We start from the raw sequence: 18,198 nt of genomic DNA, 5'->3' as shown, positions 1-18,198 counted from the left end.
AGTGAACAGAGATGACAGAATCCACAACATCACACAAGTTCCCGTTATGGGAGTGACACAGAGGAAGAGGAAAAGGTTCTAGGATTAACTTTTTAGATTCTTGTGAGAATTCATTTAGCAAACTTTCTTCAAAGTGACTCATTCTAAAAAGTAATTTTTCTAATACATTTTATTTGTCTGTTGTCAGAGCAATTTTTCAGGTCTGTTCTGTTTTTTTATACAGTCAGTCAAGATCTATCACACTAGATTTACCTGGTAAAAAGAGGCATGATTCAATCTGAAAACAGGTTGACTATGTACGGAACGTGCAAACTAGGTGATCTAAGGTTGAAATACCTGCTAATCTTTTTCACAATTAAATAGCGTGGGAATTTCAGTGTTGAAGAATACACTCATTTTGCTTAAGACACTATAAAATAATGCAAGCTTTAAGACAATTTGAAAAAATATATTTATTATTTAAGACAAAATAATAAAAAGTCAAATATTTTTAAAAAGTCAGACTAATAACATACGTTTCATGCTTATTTTTATAAATTACTGTGCTCTCCAAAGACAGCATTTTTTTTATTATGAACTCTAATAGTAACAACACGTTCTTTTAAAAAATATGTCATATGCAATATTTTTAATAAGATCACTCACTCTAAAATCATCTGTACTTGGATCAATAAAATAACTTTGTTTGAAAGAGCAAACATATTGAGACAATTGGCTGAGAAGTTATCTCTCTGGCCAGGTGTTTGTTGTTGGGTTATTAAACATTCATTAAAGAGCTTTGAAGATCCTATCAACCTGTCTCAGTGTAGCCTGAATTGAAAGTCATAACCAAATAAATTTATGTAAAGAAAAGCAATTTTAAAGCTTAAGGAAAATAACAAATAAAAAAACATATCACAGAATTTAAGCACAGCAAAATCAATAATTTGGAGTGTGTTAAATAATAAAGCCTAAAATTGATAGGAGACAATCTAGCTCATGTGGTAATTCCAGTAGTTGCTAATTGATCCAAGGCACCCATACAACTGCCTCTTGAAAGAAGCCAGGTACAGAATGGCTGGGTAGCTTTTTCTACATTTTCACACCCTTAGCGTAAAGAAGAACCTCATTTTCTTAGTTTTAAAATGCACTTTAATGCAATTTCCATTTGTGTCCTCTGCCTCATGTTTCACTGTTAAGAGAAAGTCCACTAGGACTCCAATGTCTTTGAGGATTTTCAATACTTGGATCAGGTATTGTCAAGGTCTTCTCTGATCAAAACTAAAAAGGATCAGTTCCATCAGCCTGCTGAGTAGGTAATTCCTTTAATTTAAGTTTAATTTAAACTCCTGGTAAACTATAATTATTTTTTGTTAAATAAAACCATCCATTAACTAGGTGCCAATAGACGTCACTTGTTGAAGTTTTAATGAAGGAACATTTGAGACATCCATGTTTGTATGTCAGAAATGCAATTAGACAGTGCAGAGCAAATTACTTCAGTGTCAGATTTAGTAGGCATGTAGATTTGAGTATCATAAACATAGAAATGATCATGTAGACCACATGATCTTAACAGCTGACCAGGAGGGAACATATAAATGGTAAATAGTAGGGGCCGCAGTATTGAGCTCTGAAGAACACCAGACTAAACAAGCTCAACTTCAGAACTGAAGCCTCCAAGACAGAAAATTCGTCAGCAATCAGTAAGATAAGTGTCTGAACCATTTAAGAGCAATGTCAGAAACTCCAAACACAGTCCCAAAATGAGAAAGTAAGATGTCATGGCTAACAGTGTAACATGGGAAACAGTTTCTGGTGCACAATGGCTGCTGTCGCATAATCCAGGTGGATGCTGCACATTGGTGGTGGTGGAAGGGAGTCCCCATTACCTGTAAAGCACTTTGAGTGGAGTGTCCAGAAATGTGTTATATAAGTGTAAGCAATTAATTAATTAAAAATAGCACTGAGGTCAAAGAGAATATAAATAGAAAAAGAACCATAATCAGAAGTCATAAGAAGATCATTTGTGATTTTAACCTGGACAGTTTCTGTCCTGAATCTTTGTAATTGTGTAAAACCAGATTTGAAGGATTTGAAGAGGTTATTCTTGTGGTTATGGTTGCTCTTCTCTGCTTTTATTCTACAGCAGGGGTTCGTGACGGTACTGCAGAGGGTCCTTGAGACTGTGATGGAAACGTCAATGTCAAATTAAATAGTCCTAATAATAAATAACAAAGTAAGAATAAGAATAAGAAAAACAACAGTAGTAATATAAATATTTAACAAAGTGAAAAGAAGCATGTTAAGAGGGTTGCTGTAGCATTTATTGAAAGGTTTGATTTTGTGAAAATCTCAAGGGGGTACTTGAGGCAAATAATTTAGGTTGAAGGGGTTCAGCTGACAAAAAAATGTTATAATTTTTATAATATGGTGACCAAAATTGTATAAAATATTCTAAATTAAGTCTTCAAAGTGTGTAATTTTATCATCTCATTCATTTATTTAAATGCTATGCTTTAAGTATACATCCTAACAATGTGTTAGCCTTTTGATTGCTTCCCCACATTGTCTTGAAGATGTAAATGATGTGTCAGCATAAATACCTAAATCTTTGTCAGGAATAGCCTCTTCAAGCTCAGCATTTTACTGCTCATTTTTATTTTCATTTGCAGCTTCTTTTATGATTTGTAGTATGTGTGTCCATCAATGTCTGTTCAAAGAACTGTAATAAGTTATTTAATTAAGACCGACGTTTTCTAAAACTATGCTCACTAACTCCCAGGATACTATTTCTATATAAATTGATCCTCTAGTTCAGTTCTAGTAATTGTTTCTATAACCATGCACTTAATTGTCAAACTTATTGCTCTTTAATTACTTGGTTCGGTTTGTTCACTATGTATTCTTTACCTGTGGAAAGTAAACCACAGGTTTTCATACGAATCAACCAAGACCTGGTCAGCCAAGAAAAACTTCTGCAGTTGATAACATAAAACATATCAAAAGTGTCAAGAAAAAATATAAAAACAACTGTCAGTGAAATCACCAACAAACTCCAGAGTGGAGGGGTTAAGGTATCGAAATCCACAGATCAAAGTGGACTGAGATAATAGGTATACAAATGCTAAATCTGGGTATGGTAATGTAATAGAACTTTCTCTCCTTTTAATCAATATTGTAAAGAATAATGCCAGCAGCCGAATGAACTCTGAAGTTTATAGAAACATTTTGTATCCTTAAATAGAAAGAAAATGTTTCCAGACTTATTGTGTGGAACTTCACCATGCAGCCTGACAACAACCCAAAACACAAAGCCAATGCAACCAAGGAGTTCATAAGAAGAACAAATGAGGTCAGTCTGCAGATTTAAATACAATAGAACAAGCACTTCTCATGCTGAAGAAAAAAAAAATGGTACCATAAATCAACTGAAGTAAAAAAAAAACACATCATTAGACTAAAAAAAAAAAACAAACATGCATGAATGTAGAGACCAAGAAAGAAATTAACTTACTACAAATGTAGATAAGTAACCAGCCAGCAGCCATATTACCCTGCAACTCACAGCTGGCAACCCACTGAAGCTACACAGGTGTGAGCCTGGGCAGTACCTGGATAGGAGACCTCTGGGGAAAAACTAAGGTTGCTGCTGGAAGGGGGGTTAGTGGGGCCAGCAGGGGGAGCTCACCCTGCGGTCCATGTGGGTCCTAATGCCCCACTATAGTGACTGGGACACTATATTGTAAACAGGCGCTGTCCTTTGGATGAGATGTAAAACTGAGGTCCTGACTCTCTGTGGTCATTAAAAATCCCAGGGTGTTTCTCAAAAAGAGTAGGGGTGTAACCCTGGTGTCCTAGCCAAATTTCCCATTGGCCCTCACCAATCATGGCCTCCTAATAATCCCCATCTATGAGTTGTTCTCTGTTCTCCTCCCCACTGATAGCTGATGTGTGGTGAGTGTTCTGGCGCACTATGGCAGGTGTTGCATCATCGAGGTGGATGCTGCACATTGGTGGTGGTTACCTGTAAAGTGCTTTGCGTGGAAAGTCCAGAAAAGCGCTATATAAGTGTAAGTAATTATTATTAGAAGTAGTTCAGGTGGGTACCTGCGTCAGCATGCGTAGGCTGCAAAGGAACAAGTAAGATTTATTCCATGCTGAAAAGAGAAGAAACAAAACACAACGTTTTGGCTGTGGAGCCTTCTTCAGGTGTTCATACCTGAAGCTCACCTTAACTATCTGTATTTTTTGCCTATATACTACAGTATATCCTAGACTGGATGTACTGTATGTTTTCTCTTTTTGTGAGAATACTATTACTCTCAGGCTTCAGTGAAGCCATCACAGAATTTCATAAGCAGCAATGTGTGCGTGCTAGACATTTTAATGCATTAAAGAAAAATAACCTTATCTCTAAAACATTACTTTAGTATATGTGTGTAAACTAAAAATAATGGAATAAAAATAATTGCTGGCATTTGTACAGTATAAAGCAATTCACACGTAGGAGGGGACACATTATATCCACCATTATACCATTATATATCCATTATTGCTGCATGGCAGCAATTCTGTTCCAGCAGCCCCATTTCACAGCAGATCAGGTGAAGGAACAAGTAGCTACTTCACCAATTGAATTAAAAGCTAACTTTAGGAAGACCAGATTGACACTATTCCTGTTACAAACCACACTAAAGGATCTTTAATGACCAAGATTTCAGCTTAGTGTTTCATTTTAAAGACAGCTCTTTCTATAGAAGGGCCAATGTGACCGTAATGGGACATTGGTTTGGACATTCTGTACCAGAGGAGAGAGTGCCACCTACTGTTTAACTAACATCATTACAGTATCAGCATGGTCTGCTTAGAGGTCTCTCATACCAGTACTAATCAGGCTCAGTCTTGCTTAGCTTCAGAGATCTACCTACAAGGTGGTAATGTTGCTGTCACAACAGGAACACAAAGGGTAAAACCTTCAGATTTAAAGATGCTCTACTATGCTTTATTCTTCTAATTAGAATGTCATTGCTCATATGTGAAGTCAATATACTGTATTTCCATGTATTCTACAGAAGCTACTGTATATCAGTAACTAGGGTAAATCAAATGTGTCCATAGTTTTAAAGCAACAAATTCTCAGTTTGTTTTATTGGGTAGGGCTATTTTGTGTAGAAAACAATTGTATAACTGTTAGGATTTTTAAAATAATATGTTCTTAGGTGGTTACAAAGACTTACTTTGTTAGTATAAATAATACCACCAAATTACAATAGCAATGTAATTTTACAGTGTCTCTAAAATGATTTCTATGCTCAATACTCAATTTTTTCCCTTGCTGTCAAATATTACAGTCCTTATGAAAGAATCCAGACCCTTGCACATTTTCTTCGCACAGCTTTCAAATTTTCTTTCATTAAAGCTCACAGTTATGACAGTAAAATACTGTAGTAATTAATATTTGTTATATACACAACTACACCACACATTCAAAGCAAAAAGAAGGAAATAAATAAATTGATAATTAATATGAAAATAATTGAAAAGTCTTATTGCATAAGTATTGAAACCCCATGCTGAGGCAAACCTAAATTAATTTAAGTGCACTCAATAACTTTAATGAGCCAACAATTACTTGATTGGCCTCTGTCTGTGCAATAAGATCCTTAAATAAAAAAATACAACATTGCAACACTATGTTATTGTTCAGGGCACTTCACTCAAGCACAAATGTTTTATGAAGTGCCTTGATTAAATAGTGGTTGTTTTTATGATTTCAGAATAACAACACCAGTCTCTCTAAGGCTCTGTGGTCGGATAGCGCATTTCAAGCAAAAATTCAAACATGAACACATACTGTAGGAGCTTTCCAAACAGGTCATTGTAAATTATTGAAAAGCACAGATCAGGAGTACTATACAAAAATATTAAAGTCATACACAATAGTCTAAGATAGTTTACTCAATCATCAAGAAATAGAAGATGCAACATACTATTCAGATACTAAGACACTGCCTAGATTAGACCATTCCTGCAATTTGAGCAAAGCTGGCCTAAATGGCAGAGTGGAATACCAATCTCATAACCCACATACAGTTTGCCTGAGTGCCTGCTATGTTATACTGCAGATATAAATCTGAAAATGTATGTAATGATAACATGAAGGTTTCCATTAAGAAATCTTGAAATAATACATTATATAAAGGAAAATTTATTGAGAATAATTTGGAAAATTATTTAATCTCTTTTGACTAATTTTAAGTATTCATATAAATAAACTTTATTAAGTTTTTGATTTACTTTAGTAAACACAGTCAGGGGATGGATACTCTATACTGATGAGCCCCAGCTCCACACTGTAGTTGCTAAATTCTTTTACTGCTTATTTATTAGCAGACAAATCTCCCACTCATACATTCTTGACAGATGAGTGTAATGCTACAGCTGGTATGAACAAGAGAGTGACTACATTCCCCAAAAGCAAACAGAACATGCAGACTCTTCCTCACCAATTGGGCCCCCTAGTGCTGGTTTTCTCCCTCGTGGGATTCAAAGGATAATTCAAATAGTGACTCTCCGGCAAACAGCATGGAAGCACTCTAATGTAAATTGAGAACACAAGAATACCCCAGAGCTGAACCAGAACATAGTGATGAGACTCACTCTAGATTCACAACTCCTCAATCTCATGCAGTCATGGGCTGTCAGCTGAAGTTAGAAAAGCAATTCCTGGACAGCAGAGTCCAGTAGTCTTTGATTCCACAAAGAAACCTTTCCACCAGTTAGTTTACTGTAATATCCACACAGGATGCAAGGTGGGACACACATGCATATGGGGATAATTTAGAAATACCTCTCCGGGCATGGTTTTGGACCATTCAAAAAAAACCTGGGGAGAACTCCTTCAAATATGAAGAGAACATACAAACTCCACATAGAATCACAATCAAACAAAAGGCCCTGGAACTTCGAATCAAGTGTATCCCATTGTACAACTGAAAAGACAATCTTCTGCAACACAGTAAAACTGTAAAGATGGCATTATGAAGATAGAAGCAATTCAGATTTTATTGCATTTTGATGGAAAAATGTATGGCAACAATACGATATTTATTATGACAGGGAATACAAACTTGCGTGACTGAAAAAGTTCCCATTGGAAGAAGCTACCGTATCTGTAGCATCTAATTTTTTTCGACGAGAAAGATTTTATATTTCATATAATTATTCCAGATAAAAAGTTTATAAGTTATGCTTATTAACACAAAATATTTTTTTACAGTTTTACTAAAACGTTGACTGTATCGTAACTATATAGAAATTTAGGACATATTCATAGAAGTCCTAACTGATCATTTTTAAAACATCTTAATTCACTTTAATTTTCATTTTTAAGAAAGAAGTCTAAAAAATAAATATTTCTGAATCGTACTCGCACGTTAAAATAAGGCATTAGAATGCTGCACCTTCTTTTTTTTTAACCTTAACGGGACCAGGCGCTTCCAGGACTCTTTTTTTATTATTATTTATGCTTAACAAAAGAACAAACATTACAATACAAACAAGAGTACATATAACAATTCCAAACAAAAATATCGTCAGGGGTACATACTACTTCATCAATTCAAGTTATGAAAAAAAAGTTTAAACAAATTAAAAAAAAGATATGTCCGCACCGCTTTCATATTTTTGCATTTCGAAATAGTCTGTAAATACCCCTTTACTTCCATTTTAAAATACTCAAACACAGGGTACTTCCCAGACCACTTCATTTTATGTATGTGATAACGTGCCAATATAATAAATTTATTACAAAATAAATTTTTATATTGTTTTCACTGGGGCTGAAACTTAACATAATATATTTTTCAACAAAACAAATATCAATATTCGTCTCTTTTTTATATAATTCTGCAACTTAGTCCAGAACATTTTTACCCTGGGACATAACCAAAACAAATGCTGAATAGTTTCAGGGCTATTGTCACAAAAAACACATTTGTCATCTATATTAATTTTAAATCGTTGGGTAACAAGAGTTTTAACTGGGTACATTCGATGAATTATTTTGTATGAAACCTCCTTAATTTTATTGGTTATACAATATTTATTGGGTATCATCCAAATTTTTCTCCAATCAATGCGCTTTCCAAATGCGGAATTCATGCTGCACGTTCTTTCCCTACAGAGAAAAATCTGCCGAAACCAATCGGTTTTCTCAACGTCATATGGCGGCGACAGGAAAAGCCACCCTTCTACGAATCCAGTGCGCAAGCGCAGAACAGGGAGTCCTTGGCTTTTCAGTCTTGCTGTAGGTTACCCAGAAGGGAAGGGACGTACAGTGAAAATGCAGAGTTGGAATCGGTTATATCGCACTTTAGCAAAGGTAAAAGAGTTGTATTGACTAAGAAATGGTTGTTATGATTCTGAATCGTTACTGAAGTTTTGAGCCTTTGTAATGATTTGATATTTCATTTGTTAAAACTGCAGTATACAGGCCTAGTAGTAGGTATTACTGACAATTTCGTCACTTACGGCGTTGGTACATTATCATATTTTTAAATTTGAATGAGTTTCAATAAGTCATCATCCATATTGATATTATTTCTTTTTTAAATACTAGTTTTCAGGTGAGAAAATCTGATATACGTTTTTGTATTATGCAAATTACGCAAATTGTAGCACTACAGGTTAGTTTAGGTCTTTTAAACTAGGAATAGCACCCTTGCAGTCATAAATCAGCGTCATAAATGGAAATACAGTAGGTTTTATTTCCATGAGAACAGATGAATTATGAAAACGGGTGAAGGTAGGTTTTCTTCATAAGAAGGTTACGGTTATAGGCTAGTGTGTAAGTAAAGAAACAGGTAAAGGTTCCATGCTGAAAAGAGAAGAAAAGAATCACAACGGGTGTCACCCGAAGAAGACTGGCATGCCAAATTGTTGTGTCTCTTTTCAGCATGGAATAAACCTATTACTTGTTCCTTTGCAGCCTAGGCATCCTGACGCAGCTACTCACCTGAAGTAATAAATACTGGCTTACTACTATGTTAATGCAATGTTAATCATTAGGATTTGTTGAGCTTTACAAAGCAAAATCGATCATTGTAGGCAATATAAAACTTGTATATTTAAGCTAATACTTTGTCTTCATATTTCAGCGTGCCCACCATCTCCCAAGAAGGCTCCAAGGGATCACAGCTTTGTCCCTGAGAACATATACTGATAAAGCACAAAGTAAGTCTCGGTTATGTTGTTTTACACTGTGTATTTATGGGTACACATATAGTAGAGATTTACAACACTGAATAAAAAATAATTAGAGTGATCACCTAAAACATTTACTTAAATGTTTCTGCTTTTTTGATGATCGTCTGTTTTCACAGATCTTCAAGAAAATTATAGTAGTTTAAAAGGGGTTTTGTGTCTTTTCCTGTCTAGTTGATGCTGATGTCACTGTAATTGGATCAGGACCTGGAGGATATGTGGCTGCTATTAAAGCAGCACAACTTGGTTTTAAGGTAAGGATAAAACATTTTTAAAGAATTTTCATGTGTTTTAAAATGGTTTCATCTGCAAGTTCTTTATTTTTGAACATTTTCATTTTCTAGACAGTATGTGTGGAGAAGAATGAAACTCTTGGAGGAACATGTTTAAATGTTGGCTGTATCCCTTCAAAGGTAAAATTCAGTGTTGGATATGTTTGTTTTAGTTGTTCTTACTTGCAGGATGTGTTGACAAAGTTGTGCTGCTTGTATAGAATGGAATGTTGTGTACAACTTGAACTAACGATACAGTTTGAGGCTTTTACATTTCTACAGTGTAAGATTTGGAATTACATTTATTGGCTCGAGAGACAAGAAAAATTGAGTTTTGTCAATTATAGAATTTTCTAAAATTCTTTTCAGGCTTTGCTAAACAACTCTTATCTGTACCACATGGCACATGGAAAAGATTTTGCAAACAGAGGCATTGATAGTAAGTGAAGCATTTATTTATTGCTGTTGTTTTCTCATTTAACCTTAAAGACCTTAATTCCTCGAGTAATATTGGTGATTAAATGTCTTTTTTTCTTTATATAGTAACAGGAATCCAGCTCAATCTGGAGAAAATGATGGAACAAAAGAGTGGAGCTGTCAAATCTTTGACAGGTGGCATTGCTCATCTGTTTAAACAGAATAAGGTCAGTAGTATTGAAACAGCCAGATGTTTTTTAAAATGACTTTACTAGCACAAGTGCACTGTAGTTTAATATTTTAAATAAAAAATATTTTCCTTAGGCACATGAAGAGCATTTCTTTGTAAACTTGTAAATGAGTCTTTAAAAAAGTCAGTGTCTTATGTCATTGTATATGTTCAGTTCTGCAGTTCCAGCATCCTTTGCCAGACTGAAAGTTGCACTGTCGCTGTTCATCATCCTGTTTGAATAACATACATAAAATAATGCCTGAGGGAGAATTTCACAGTATGTGACTTGATACTTTCATTCTATAAACTGAGTGAAAGTGAAATCCTTTTCCTGTGAATTCAAAATACAGATTTCATTGAGTTAAAAAAAGCAGTGTTATGCTGTAGTCCAAACTCAGTTTTTCTGTTTTGTTAAAATGGGATGGTGCATGTTTTCATCTCTGTGTTATGTCATTAAATGTTACTACTACAGTCCTAATGTACTGTACTTCTGCAGTTGCATTTGGTGTGACATTAAATAAACTTTACACTTTTAATAAAGGTCTCACATGTGAATGGATTTGGCAAGATCACAGGCAAGAACCAGGTTACAGCTACAGTCAGTGATGGCAGTGAACAAGTTATCAACACCAAGAACATCTTGATAGCAACTGGCTCCGAGGTCACACCTTTCCCTGGAATTGAGGTATTATGTTTTCTCAGTTTAAGTTTGTTTCACTGTTTCCAGTCTTGAAATGAAACAGTTTTGGCTATACATGAAATAAACTTTATGGTTCCTGGTTCCTAGACTTTTTATTACTTCTGTTTTCTCAACATAATTTAATGATTATGGATATGTAAAAAAATCCTCTATTATTATTGTTATTAGGAATTTTAGAAGATGGGTTATTCATTTTAATATGCACGTCTTATTATTTTCTTAATTTAATTTTAAGAATTTATTTAAAGATCTATTTGAAAAGTCTTGTCCTTAGACTAATGGGATACAACCCATAAAAGTGTTTCTTTTGAGATCATTGTGATCATGGTAACAGTGAACATGGTAACACTGTTGTAATGGAATACCTCCTGAGAGTTAAAGTCTAGCAACCTATGTGAATGCACTGTGTAAAGAGCTTTCCTTCCTGAAATCTTCCTGAAAGTGGCTTGATATGAAAATTTGTCAATATAATTGTGATCTATATGTTGAGAAGAAGGGATTTATGGGGCACAACTGTTACACAGGGCTGCTCTTCTTTATTGACAGGTTGTTTCCATGCTTGTATTTTCTTCATGTATCTTTAGTATTGTGTTAAAGTCTTAGGAATGTTGATTTGTCAGACACTTTTTTCCAGGTAATTTATAGAAACGTCCTTCTTAATGTATTGTTTTGTCATCTTGCTGCAGATTGATGAAGAAACTATTGTCTCTTCAACTGGTGCCCTGTCTTTGAAGAAAGTGCCTGAAACGCTAATTGTGATTGGTGCTGGAGTTATTGGTGTAGAACTGGTGAGCTTGCTGATTTTGTTTTTAAAGGTCACTGCATATGAATATTTAAAATGCGTAATGTTGTCATCCTACCTGAAACTTAATAATTAGAACCTAAAAGTATTAAAAAAAGATTGTTGGAATAGTGAAAACTGACATTTTTTATCGTAGATTAATATTGGATCATCTCTACTTCCAATGTTCTTTTAATTTTAAAATTCGTTTTCTAATGTTATCACTGACATAGCATCTCATTCACTGATTTCCATCTCCTTTCAGTCATTGCAAGTTTGAGAAAACTATTGTGAATTTTACTTTTTCTCATGTCTTTCTATACTGCTTCAGATAATATTTGACAAAGTAGATTATGGTACAGCTCCTTGCAATGCAGAATCTAAGTGTGTGTTCCCTGCAGGGTTCAGTGTGGCAGCGGCTGGGCTCACAGGTGACAGCTGTTGAGTTCTTGGGCCATGTTGGTGGAATAGGCATCGACATGGAAATCTCTAAGAACTTTCAACGCATTCTTCAGAAACAAGGCCTTAAATTTAAACTGGGGACAAAGGTCACTTCAGCCGCAAGGAGAGCGGATGGACAGATTGATGTGTCGTAAGTGGGTTACTTCAATTTAATAAATTACCTTGGATTTAGGATTATGCATTGAATTATAAAATAATCACTGTGCATACTGAGAGGATAAGTATAACTTAAATATAAACAACAAAGTGGGGAAATAAGAATTATGGTGTAGTAAGTCCAACATGGAAAAATACCTTTGGCATGTAAGAATACAGATGCATAAACATTTAGGCAGATGTTCAAATGATTTTGCTTTGTAAAGTTAAGTGTTTATTTCCTGTTTTCTTCCTTACTACATTGATTAGAGTTGAAGCAGCTGCAGGTGGAAAGAATGAAGTCCTCACTTGTGACGTTTTGCTGGTCTGTATTGGTCGCCGTCCTTATACACAGAATCTCGGCTTGGAGAATGTTGGAATTGAGCTGGACAACCGGGGCAGAATCCCAGTCAACAACAGATTCCAAACAAAAGTTCCAAGGTATATACATCTATCCCTTTCTTCCAGTCCTGTCTCTGACCCTTGGTCTCTTCAGTACTTTTACAGAAATGGGTATTATAGTATGATTGTTTAAAACTGTCTGGGGAATGTGAGGTAAAACATCTAAATTGTCTTAGACTGAACATTCTTTGGTGCATTTGTTAATATTTCAGCCTAATTTTCATTATGCAGAGTCGATACATTTAACGTTGTGGAAATAGATGTAAAGTCGCATCACTTTTTGTCGGACGAAATGGTAAACTCTTAATAAATTAAATTATCACAAGGCTTGCTTCATATATGTTCTATACATGATTGTCATTCATGCCGTTCATTTTCTGATGATATTTTTCTTCATAGCATACATGCCATTGGAGATGTAGTAGCTGGACCCATGCTTGCTCATAAAGCTGAGGATGAAGGCATCATCTGTGTGGAGGGAATGGCTGGGGGAGCTGTTCACATTGACTACAACTGTGTGCCATCTGTCATTTACACTCACCCAGAGGTTGCCTGGGTAGGAAAATCTGAGGAGCAGCTCAAAGAGGAGGTTGGTTTATGTGGGTGAATGTTTTTCCCCCCCCGCTTGAGTAGACGAGTCCAATTAAGGGAAACTTACTCCTCTATGCTTCTACAGCTTTTTCACTAATATTGTTTGAAAGCTCAGTCTTCATTTTCAGTTTGATGTATCACTATGTGAGTTATGTCTTGAAATTCAATACCTGAGGGACCATTGATGATTTTAAACTTGGAACCAGACTGTAGGAGGAGTGAGTTAGTTGGGACCAGTAGCCTGTTGCCGGTGGCTCATTTGGATTATTACCACTGCAGTGGTGGATGGAGCGGATCCAATGTACTTTCCATAGCCTGCATTCGAACATTGAGATCAGTACCTACAGTAGGACTTTATTTTACACAGCATTAAAAAATAGCATTTGTGATTGCAGCAAATTCACAAAGCTCTCAGGAAAATCAGTCTTTCTTGCAGCAGATGCATTGACGTTTTAATGAATTTACATTTCTTACGTCTGTTCAGTATGTTGAATAACATGTTATATGCAGGTGGTTTGCTGTGAAAGTCGTGGGCTATTTGTGCTTTATTGCCACAGTTGGAATCACTTTGAGATATACAGTACATCTGTGATGTATGCTTTGCATCAGGTTGCCACTGTTGTTTTGTGGGGTTCTGTCCTATTTCTCTGCTTAAGCCTGGAACGTATAGGTCTGTTGACTAGTCTCTGAGCCCTAAATTCCTGAAGGCGTCCCACAAATGTTCAGTGGGGCTCAAGTCTTGCAAACAGGAACTGTTGCATGACTAGCATGAGGATGTGCATTGTTCAACAGGGAAGTTGACATGTGAGCCTGCAGGAAGGACAGCAAGTGAGGTTCAGATACTGTATGTCTGGATTAGATGTTCACATGACAAGTGACAATGCACTTAGTACAGCCTCCCACCTACCAGTGTCACAAAAGATTCTCTTGATAAACAGAACACATTGTTTCCTTTTTGGTTTTCATTTTCACCAGCCTTCACACTCAACAGGTTAGGTCATAACACCTCTCCACAATAAACTTTCTCACCAATGAGGTGATTTAGTTCTTGTGTAACCAGGAAATGCAAGTAAATTACAGTAATGATCAATCAAAATGATGCCAAAATCAGATGCCAATCAGATTACACATACTTTGTCTAAAATTATATGTGCAAAAATATAAGTGTTTCTTTTGGTGCTCAGTAATTTATACCCTTATAAATCACTTTGTTTTTACTGCAACAATGAAAGCAGAGCCTGGGCAATATAAAATACAAAAAGGTGTCTTTAATGTCTTTTGTGTACAGCATAAAAAGATGAATGCGAGTTTAAGAATTTTTTAAGTTACATTTAGTAGTTATGGAGTTTTCTTATTGAAGTGGGGCAGGTTTTCTACTAGTTGTACTTTGGTAAATTTGGGGAAGTACATTTCCTTGTAGTAACTAAGTTAAACCACACGATGGCAGCTTATCCATATATTTCAGGAGCGGTATCATAAATCTCTTTTCAGGCTGAATGCCATTAACAAAAGGCTTATTGCTGCAATCCAGTGGTAACATCATAGTAGTTTAAAGGGGGCTCTAAGGGGGAGTTTAATGCTAGACCTGGTTCTCTGTAGTAATTGGAACCTCTGTCTTATAGGGTGTCCCATATAAAGTGGGAAAGTTTCCATTTGCTGCAAATAGCCGGGCAAAAACGAATGCCGATACAGATGGTTTGGTAAAGATCTTGAGTCACAAAGATACTGACAGGATGTTGGGAGCACACATTCTGGGATCGGTAAGTTAAACGCAGATTACTACTACAGGTTACTAGGTTATACTCTAGTAATTCATATACTGAACTGCACCTTTCTATTGGAATGTGAGGGGTAGATTTGTAAAATTAAGGCATAGATGATTATGCTCTTCTAAAACTAGAGATTATGTTCGGGCATGAAAACCACCCAAAACATGTTCTGAACATGCATGTATGTAAATCAGACACCTGACCTAGCCTTCATCAGAAATGTCAAACTCTTTGCTGTTTTGAGTAAATGTCATTATATGTGTGTTAAGTGAAGTTAAGCTATACATGCATTGTTTATATATATATATGGCGTGTCCAATCTAATGTACTGACTGATCGTTAAATGTTAAATTTATTAAGAAATGTAATAAGGATTGATATAAAAAAACTAGATTACAATGACCTTGTTTATGAATAGTTAACTTTATAACCAATTAATGAAAATATTGTAAGCATTTTTTCATTTATTTTGTTTAGGGTGCAGGAGAAATGATCAACGAAGCTACTCTAGCAATGGAATATGGAGCATCTTGTGAAGATGTGGCCAGAGTGTGCCATGCTCATCCAGTAAGTCTGGAAGAAATGTTTTCCTGGTATTAACATTGGTCAATATAAATATATATTTTTTTACTTATTCTGTTTATTTTCCCTATTTCAGACTGTCTCAGAAGCCTTCAGAGAAGCCAATTTGGCAGCCTCTTTTGGAAAAGCCATTAACTTCTAAGTTGAAGCATCATTTGCACAAAACGCAAATGCATTCTGAACTGTTCACTGGCACTTCATGTGTACTGGTCGTCTGGATTAAAAGGATTTTGGAGAGTTAAGGTGTAATCTGTACCACAATGAATCTGTCATTTACAGCATACTCTTAATAAAGGGGGATTGGGCTATGAACCTGGAACCATTTTAGAATATTAGTAACGGTGTTTATCAGTTCTGACCGTGTACCGTAATTTTCAGCTTTTAGTGCATACCATGTGCACTTAGTCTGAGCATTATGCACACTACTGAGTAATACTATTTAAGGTGACTTAAAATGTGCCCTTGCGTATTGCTTACCCATTCTGTTGTACAATGTCCTGAAAAAAAACCACTCCTACACATTTAAATATATCCCATTTTTGATATACTGCACATTCCAGATATAACGCACATCTTGTCTGCAATGTGCTGAAATGTATTTTAGAAATGTAAAAGGGTAGACCTTTAATACGGTAAATTACAGTATAATTACAGTATTTGAAATACTTTAGCCCCTCCTCAACGAGAATCATTGAAAATTTATAAAATTACTTGAAATTAATCTGCTGTCAAATACTAATTCTTGTTAACAATCCTCTGATACACCTCAGTAGGCTCACTTAAATTGTTTGCAGTTTCACTCAATTAAAATCGTACCATTTTAAGCATTCTGTACATTTTGTTAATTTTACTGTTTTAAAAGATAAAACTGTCAATACATGTAAACTTGTTTGTATGGTACAGGACTTTTATTGAAATGAAGTTCAAAATGCAAACCTCTGCTTATTTAAGGGAAAACAGGACAATAAATATAAGAATAACTGTTTTGGTGTACCAAATAAACAAACCTGTTCATTGAAGTTGAATTTAATAAAGCCTATTAATTGGTTTGGGTAATAGCCACAATATAAAACTGAACTTTAGAAAAATGTGCATAACATACTAAAGATTTTGCTTGCAGGTCAACAAAAGAATGCTATTTAGTAAAAATCAGAATGCATAGCTGGATATTATCTACTCTCATTCTGCTATCTAGGAATAGACCTGAAAGCTCCTACATTTTACGTTAACAGCAAAAAATCCAGAAAACACATTAAAATTGTAATATGCAAAAACTCTTAATCTGGCGGAGATCTGAAGATACCAAAGCATGGTCTGTATGACCATTTTAAGTCATACAGCAAAAATAATTATTTTATGTATATATAAACTATATTTCATATAGTTTCATTTAACTATAGAAATAGAGATTTACATAATGACAGGTGATTGAATGTTATAGATATTATATTTTAAATTTGTGTTAGACATGAAAACTTTTTTCAGTTAGATGTTTCAGAGCAGGTTAGTCTAGGAAAGTAATGATTTCATGATTCATTTCAACAAGTACAGTACATCCAGTGAAGTACTACTTTGATAGTATATTATCAAAAGTATGTCATATTGTGACATTTCTTACAAAGAACATGCATCCTTTCGAGTTCTTAAAATTTCAGTTTTATAACTGCATTGTTTTAAACAAACCTAATGTTCAAAAAGCAGAAACTTACCACATATTAAAATATTTTTAAATATGGAATGTAGGTTTACACAGAAAACCAGTATTACCATGTAGATTCAAACTTCGGTACATCTTTATAGTGACAACTTGTGGGTTCTGTTTTTTTAATTTAGTTCATTATTTTGCTGTAAACCTGATCATAAGTTTAACTATTTTAACATTTTTCTTTATGAGAAATGGGTAAAAAAGGGATTAAGTTTTTTAACAAAAACTTTACTATATAAAATGATTAAACTTTGTTAAAATAGGATTACAAATTCATTAGGTGAGAAGAGCACATCCAGACACATAGTTGCATAGATAAAAATATGTAGTTTTTTTATGTTTTACAAGCATGTACTGTAAACTGTAACCTTCTGGCTGATTTCTTGCAAAAGATCCCGCACTGCCTTCTCCAGGTCTACAAGCTGATTTGCTTTCTCTTCTAAGGTTCTCTGATTGTCTTCATAAGATTTCTCTAAATCTGAAGGGGGGAAAAAACTCTTTAAAAATGTGCTTTGCAAATGTAAAATTTGCTTTTTTTATATGAATATTTTCAGTGGTGGAGCAATCCTTCTTCACATTTTCATATCTTCAAATATGCTAATAAACACAAAGGTGGGAAGCTGACCTATAACACTAAAACATTAGCAGTGAGTTCTAAAATTAAAATTTTCATAGTTAAGAAACTCTGATTTAAATACAAAAGAATTACAAAAGTAAGCAGTCTTCCTAAATTAGATTTGACTAACTGCATATATTGGAAAGATAGAACACATTCTACGGTTATCTTTACTGTTAACACTAATACAAATATCAGGTTCTTTGCTCTACACAAGCACTCAGTATAAAATGTTTGTCAAGTGTCGTTTTATCTAATATACTTGGTATGAATGCTGCATGTTTGCTA

General features: G+C 34.8%; 2 protein-coding genes across 2 annotated transcripts in view; one reads left to right on the top strand and one right to left on the bottom strand.

Moving 5' to 3' along the window:
* Positions 1-8,212: 8,212 nt before the first annotated feature.
* Positions 8,213-16,608, top strand: dld (deltaD). Its single transcript, XM_088645106.1, has 14 exons — positions 8,213-8,365; positions 9,141-9,216; positions 9,421-9,500; positions 9,591-9,659; positions 9,888-9,957; positions 10,062-10,162; positions 10,709-10,852; positions 11,554-11,655; positions 12,050-12,240; positions 12,516-12,686; positions 13,047-13,236; positions 14,861-14,998; positions 15,485-15,574; positions 15,666-16,608. The coding sequence occupies exons 1-14, from the start codon at positions 8,327-8,329 to the stop codon at positions 15,729-15,731; spliced, it is 1,527 nt and encodes a 508-aa protein (XP_088501232.1). The 5' UTR covers positions 8,213-8,326; the 3' UTR covers positions 15,732-16,608.
* The window catches only part of lamb1a (laminin, beta 1a), a 33,206-nt gene continuing 29,494 nt past the window's right edge, over positions 14,487-18,198 (bottom strand). Inside the window, exon 33 of the mRNA XM_088645105.1 lies at positions 14,487-17,772. Within this exon, the coding sequence (XP_088501231.1) occupies positions 17,636-17,772 (137 nt within the window). The 3' untranslated portion in view covers positions 14,487-17,635. The remainder of the gene's footprint in view (positions 17,773-18,198) is intronic.

The sequence above is a fragment of the Lepisosteus platostomus genome, chromosome 9, assembly GCF_059453375.1.
Source record: "Lepisosteus platostomus isolate fLepPlt1 chromosome 9, fLepPlt1.hap1, whole genome shotgun sequence".
In the NCBI taxonomy this organism is placed as follows: domain Eukaryota; kingdom Metazoa; phylum Chordata; class Actinopteri; order Semionotiformes; family Lepisosteidae; genus Lepisosteus; species Lepisosteus platostomus.
Note: the sequence above shows the minus strand (reverse complement) of the source record. Positions and strands in the feature narration are given on the sequence as shown.